General features: G+C 35.8%; 2 protein-coding genes across 2 annotated transcripts in view; both read left to right on the forward strand.

Moving 5' to 3' along the window:
* The window catches only part of PET117 (PET117 cytochrome c oxidase chaperone), a 6,415-nt gene extending 6,071 nt beyond the window's left edge, over nt 1-344 (forward strand). The window contains exon 2 of the mRNA XM_019632803.1: nt 166-344. Coding sequence (XP_019488348.1) covers nt 166-324 — 159 coding nt within the window. The 3' untranslated portion in view covers nt 325-344. The remainder of the gene's footprint in view (nt 1-165) is intronic.
* KAT14 (lysine acetyltransferase 14) overlaps nt 184-6,345 on the forward strand; it is a 60,143-nt gene continuing 53,981 nt past the window's right edge. The window contains exons 1-2 of the mRNA XM_019632794.1: nt 184-894; nt 2,801-2,919. Of these exons, the coding sequence (XP_019488339.1) occupies nt 636-894; nt 2,801-2,919 (378 nt within the window). The 5' untranslated portion in view covers nt 184-635. The remainder of the gene's footprint in view (nt 895-2,800; nt 2,920-6,345) is intronic.

The following is a 6,345-nucleotide window of genomic DNA, read 5'->3' on the forward strand; positions in this document are numbered from 1 at the left end:
TTTATTATGTTTTACATTTGTACGGAAAGTTAAAATAGTAATTGGGTATTTAGAATCTGAAAGTTTTAAGTGTATTTTGGTAAAACTGTTATTTGGATTTGAATGGCACAAGGATGGGAACCACCTGTTCAGGGTATTACTGAAATCTGTTTCTTATGTTTTTAGAGGCTTCGTGACGGAGTGATCAGAGACATTGAGAGGCAAAATCGGAAAAAAGAAAACATTCGTCTTTTGGGAGAACAGATTATTTTGACTGAGCAACTTGAAGCAGAAAGAGAGAAGACGTTATTGGCAAAGGATCTCAAAAAACATGACTTGAAATGAATGTGGAATATTGATGGGACAGATAATGTTGAGTGTGTATGTGTGTGAGTGTGTTGATGGAGAATAGCTTAGTGAGATCTTCAACCTTTTTTTTTGTCACTGTCCTTTTAAACTCGATCAAGTAAAAAGACAGTGGGCCATGTATTCTAAATTATTACTTTAAAAGTTCTCTATATCTGAGTAGAAAAGTGGGCTGACACTTCTGAAGAGTTTCTTTCTGTTTGTGTAATCCTGATAGAAGCTGCTTTAAGCTTGGTGTCCAGATCTTAGGATTGTTATGAAAAGCACTTCTGACCTTTGAGAAGGAAGGGATGGATAGTAACATCCATTTGGGTAGTTTGATAAGTCGCCACGATGATGAAGCCACAAGAACATCTACGTCAGAAGGACTGGAGGAGGGTGAAGTGGAGGGGGAGACTCTGCTGCTTGTTGAATCCGAGGACCAGGCATCAGTGGACCTGTCTCATGATCAGAGTGGAGATTCCCTTAACAGTGATGAGGGAGATGTGTCCTGGATGGAGGAGCAGCTGTCCTACTTCTGTGACAAGTGTCAAAAGTGGATACCTGCTAGTAAGGAGCTTCTCAATTCCTTTCATTTGTCAACTGTGTGGTTTTTTCCTAACTGTGAAAGACACATGAATGTAAACTAGACCTAAATAAAAGGATAATTAGTATATTTATTTTTAGTTTAGTTGATTAACTACAAATTTATATAAAACAGACACATTTGTACCAATAAAAATTACTATCAACCTCTATCACATTGTTAAATTTTAATATTCTTGATGGCAACCCAATAAAAATTAGAAAATTGGAAGTCCTGTGTTACTTAAAAAATTAGCCAGATTTTTCCTAACAAGATCATGTTAAGAATTTGGGGCCAAATTCTAGGCCCAGTGTAGAATTAAAGTTCATGTTTGTAAAAATTACTCTTAATATTTAACTTACATGGAAAACTGCTATTGTATGTTGAAGTAAGGTCAGAATTAGCAGATTAGAAGTGTTTTGTGCTCTTTTGCTAGGACCATTTTTGTTTTCTATTTGTTGGCCTCTGATCTGCTTGGCAAGAGATATATATATACACACATGCTTCCCTAATACTTCAGTTTTTCAACTCAGTTGTTTCAATTGCTAGCTTCCTGATTCTCAAGGAAGAGTACGCTTTGTCGGTCGTCATGAGTCTTATCAAAACAGGATTTTTCCATTTGGCAGATACCAGTAAAGACATATGTATATATATTAGAGACTTTTTTTGTGTAATAGAATTTCTAACTAGGTCAGAGAAATATTTACATGTATATAATTGTGAAGTGGGTCATTTTCTAGTATGTGGAAATGTTTTAAGATTCAACTATTCACATTAATAGTTACTACTAATAAATAACTTTTGCACAGAAAACAAACCTAGAATTAATTACATATTAGGTAGTTTTTGCTTTTGAGTTGTCTCTTTCTGTTTATTAATTCAGGGTCCTGCCTGAAAATCTCAGTTGCTTTCTTTTTGTCCTCACAGGGTACATTTTAAACTGTCCTTTATGATTGGAACCCTGCTAACTTTAGCCTCTCTTAAACAGAACTTTGCAGTTAGGGGTGAGCTTTTAATTCACAGACAAGTCTTTTTTATCCCTAGGACTTCCCACATTATAATTTCGTCTCTGGAATATGCATCTCTATAGCCTCCATGTCGTCTGTCGTCTGTCGTGCCCCCTACCCCGCATATGCCTCTCCCTCTGGCCAACTCTAGTCATCCTGTAGAAACCACTTCTTCTAGCTTTCCTGTCTTCCTAATATGGGCTGGGCACCCCTTTTATGTGCCTTAACATTGCCCTTACCACACATCATGTTTAACTGCAATGGTTTTATGCCTTTCAGAGCATCAGTGTCACCTGGGGGAACTTTAAAAAATGCAGAGACCCAGGTCTCACCTCAGCTTGATTCATTTCATGTGGGGTAGGCTGAGGCATATTAAAAACAGAAAACAGCTCCTTGGGTGATTCCGGTGCACAGTGAGGATGGAGAGCCACTGCTGTTGTGATTACCTTTGTTCTCATCTCCTTTACAGCATTTGTAAACTACCCAGAGCAGACACTATGGCTGTTCTGCACGTTGTATGTCCAGTTTCTAGCCCAGTGCCTGACAGTGGGAGCTCAGATATTTTTTGAAAGGATGTGTGAAGATACCTGTAGGAGTCAAGAATGTTAACAGTTGGAAAATCCAGTGGGAGCAATAATACCTGTTTTTCCTAGTATCTTTCTCTTACAAGTTAGGGACCTACTGATCTTGGTCATACACTTGATATTGGAAAAATAAAAATCGTCTCTGCTCCCTTCCCTGCCCACTTGCTGCTACGGGCTGGCTAAAACAGGACAAACAACAAGGGGAACTTGGAAAATCTGGTTGATAAACGAATTAAACCTCTTTGGGTTACCACTGCCCTAGATAAACCTATAATACGCCTTTTTTTTTTTCCTCCTAGGTCAGCTGAGGGAACAGCTCAGTTACCTTAAGGGTGATAATTTTTTTAGGTTTACTTGTTCCGACTGCTCAGAAGATGGCAAGGAGCAGTATGAAAGGCTGAAGCTAACATGGCAGCAAGTGAGTAAAAAGCTCTTCTGTAGAATTCATAAGGTTGGTCACCCAAGGAATTTATTGGAATATCTAGAGAAAGAGGAACTTAAATTATGAGCTTTTGAGTTGTCTTGAGGGTCACTTTTTATTTCACAATGAAAATTATATACTGAATATATACTGAAAGGAGTTCTTGGTACTCACTGCTAACTTAGTGAATTGGGTTTGAGATTCTTGAAAACTTCACACACACAATTTCATTTACATATTATAATACCAAACTCGGATTTTAATTGAAAATGAGATTAACATTTTTCTGGCACCCATTTTTGGAATAATGAAACTCTTTAAAAATGTGAAGGTGGCCACATTAGAAATAGATTTGGAAGACATAATGTGGCTGATTGCAGAAACAAACATAATCTAGCTTTTCTTAATTTGAACTCAAATATGTTTGAATATTTTTTGTTTGATTACTATGTCCACTTTTAACCATCTTCAATACCAACATCTTAATCCAACCATATAGCCTGAACAATAGCTTTTTACTGCTCTTTGGTTGTATTAATTTTTTAAATTTTGTTTTTATATTGTCTATAGTAGGCACAATGTATATAGTCTTTAAGTTCTAAAAAGGGATGGATTATACATACTCAATTTTATGCTTATTCATTCAATGAATAGTGAGTGTCTATGATGACCCACACCCTGTTCTAGGCCCAGAGACTACTGTGATGAATGAGACAGCTAAGAACTTCCCACCCCCCAAGCAGCTAACATTCTGGACATTTATTTTACATAATAAACAGTCAAATAATTACCTATAGCACTTTTTTGCTATGAAGGCAATAAATGGTAATAAAAAGAGGTTGTAGATTATACCATCTAAGCTACTTAAGGAGTTCCTGTAAATTGTAGTTGCTTTAGCAATCTTAAGACTTACTTTAATTATCAGTCCTTTATTAGGACATCTAATGAAATTTGTCATGGTTAGTGGAGGGAGCCTTTTTGACTTGTCTGAAAAAATATAAGTAGAAAATGAAGGGAAATTTGTATTGAGGATATAGTCTTATGAATATTGTAACTATGGTATTTTTCTCAAAAGTATACATGGGAGCTACATGTAAACAAGGTCAGAGTAATATTATTAGATTATTCTGATGTGTGCACACGTAGGCAGATATGCGTTTGACCTGCACGTAGCTTCTCAAAAGTTATAAAATAGAAGAGGAGCAAATATATATAATTAGTTATTTTCAAGCATATGAGTTTTCTGTGGAGGTTCTTTTTAAAAGAAAAGCTGGCTTTTGATTGTATTGCTCAGAATATATAATATTGGTTTAATTTGCACATTTAATTAGACTAACATCACTTGAAAATTATTTTTCACTTCCAAAAGACACATTGGTGGCGGATAATACTGGTATGTTGAAGTGCTGACTTAGATCAGACACATCTGGTTCTTCGCAAGCTACTGACCAGTGTTTCTAGTTCCATCTTGAAAACCCAGTCTCTTGTGGAAGAGCTGAAAGAGAATTGGCTGGTCTTGAATAGAGTCCACTGACACCACCAAATACTGGATATTGCTATATTGAAATGTAGTTTTCTGTATTTTAAATCTTAAACTTTGTATTTGTTGATTTATCAAAGTAATAAGTACAAATGCTTGCCTGTATTATAAAATACCAACAGTAAAGAGGTTTGGTCTCCTGATTAAAAAGCCCCTTTCTTTGCATGCCCTCCTTCTGTGTCTTATGTTCCTTGGTGACTTGTGAACAACAGTTTGAAATGCAGGAGAAACTTTATCATGTGTTTGGGAAGATCAGTGTAGATTTTACATTCTTGTCCTGGGCAATCATTCTTAGGTTGCAGGTAAAGAAAGATACCATGATAACTCTTCAGTAAATATTTGTGAAGTGCCTACTGTGGCTGTGCCAGCCCTGAGGTAGGCCCTGGGGATACACTGGTTCACAAGGCTAGTCTGATGAGCTTGGTCTGATAGTGTGAGAGCAGAAAACTAAACTGGGATTCATTCTTTTAGATTATAAATTCCAGGAGAGGAGGAAAGCCATGTCCTTTATGTATTGAGTTTATAGTTTCCTCAGTAAGCATTGTGATAATAGGTAAGGTTATTTTCAAGTAAATATGGGACTTTTAACTTTTTAAAGTCATGAAATGTTTCAAATATAAAAAAAGTACTGGAAATAAATTAACAGACACTTATATATCTTCCACTGAGATAATAGTGACTACACGTTTCTGAGGTACTCAAAGTCTGAGAGTGGGCAGAAGTTCATTCTTTCCTTAAAGTATTTCTTGAACAATAACTTTTTTAAATTGTGGCAATGTATACATAATATAAAAGTTTACTATTTTAACCATTTTTTTTAAGATTTTTATTGGGAAATTAGGGGATGGGAACAGTGCTGGGGAATTGGGGGAAGGGGAACAGACAAGTTGCTGTCCTTTTGTTCTTCAGTCTAGTTGTGGAGGACGTTGCCCCACTGGCNACCTATAATACGCCTTTTTTTTTTTCCTCCTAGGTGAAAAAGGTGAAGGCATTAAGAGATACAAATTGGTAGTTAATACAGTGTGGGGAATATAATCAACAATGTTGTAAAGATCATGTAAGGTGCCAGATGGGCACTGGACTTGTCAGAGGGATCATGTCATAGACTGTGTAGATGCCTGACCAATAAATATACTTAGAGCTGAAGTAGAATAATATTGAATGTCAACTGTAACTAAATACATAGGTATATATAGTCATGGGATGTGGAGTACAACATAGGGAAGATAGTCAATGGTATTGTAACAGCTATACAAGATGTCAGAGGGGTAGTAGCTTGGGGGGGTTTAATCACTTCATAATCACTTTATGAGGGGTTTAAATGTCTTAACTATTAACGTTGCTTTGTACACCTGAAACTAATAAAAAGAAATAAAAAAGGAATTGAACCAAGGGAGGGCAAAAAAAAAACTTATTAGAGCATTTTATAGGGTACACCCTATGAAATATTAGTTATTAGTAATGACTGGATAGATGCTTTGAAGTCTTATCTTAGGTGCCAGATCCATGTTTTGGAATTTTCTGCCTGTCTTTAGTGCTTATCAAAGTAACTACCGTTGATGGGCCTTTATTTTTTCCTCTGGTAGTAGCATTCTTTTTTTTTTTTCCTTCTCTCCTTTTATGTGATTGATTAGTAATTCTGTATAATTTTTACTTTTTATATATGAGAAGAAGCTGGGTTCTTTACTTCTTTACTTTCTTGCATGTGCCTTACATTTTGTTCAAATTTCAGTTTTTTTTCTTTGATGTTTCTTCAGCTAGGATAATTGCTAACAGGAAAGTAGTTCACAGAGTTACTGTAGTAACTCTTGCTAAACTTTTAAAGCATCATATACCAAACTCCTTTTAAAATTCAACGTAGCGGTAGTTTGTTTGTTTTTTTT

The sequence above is a fragment of the Hipposideros armiger genome, unplaced genomic scaffold (genome assembly GCF_001890085.2).
Source record: "Hipposideros armiger isolate ML-2016 unplaced genomic scaffold, ASM189008v1 scaffold_1176, whole genome shotgun sequence".
NCBI lineage: Eukaryota > Metazoa > Chordata > Mammalia > Chiroptera > Hipposideridae > Hipposideros > Hipposideros armiger.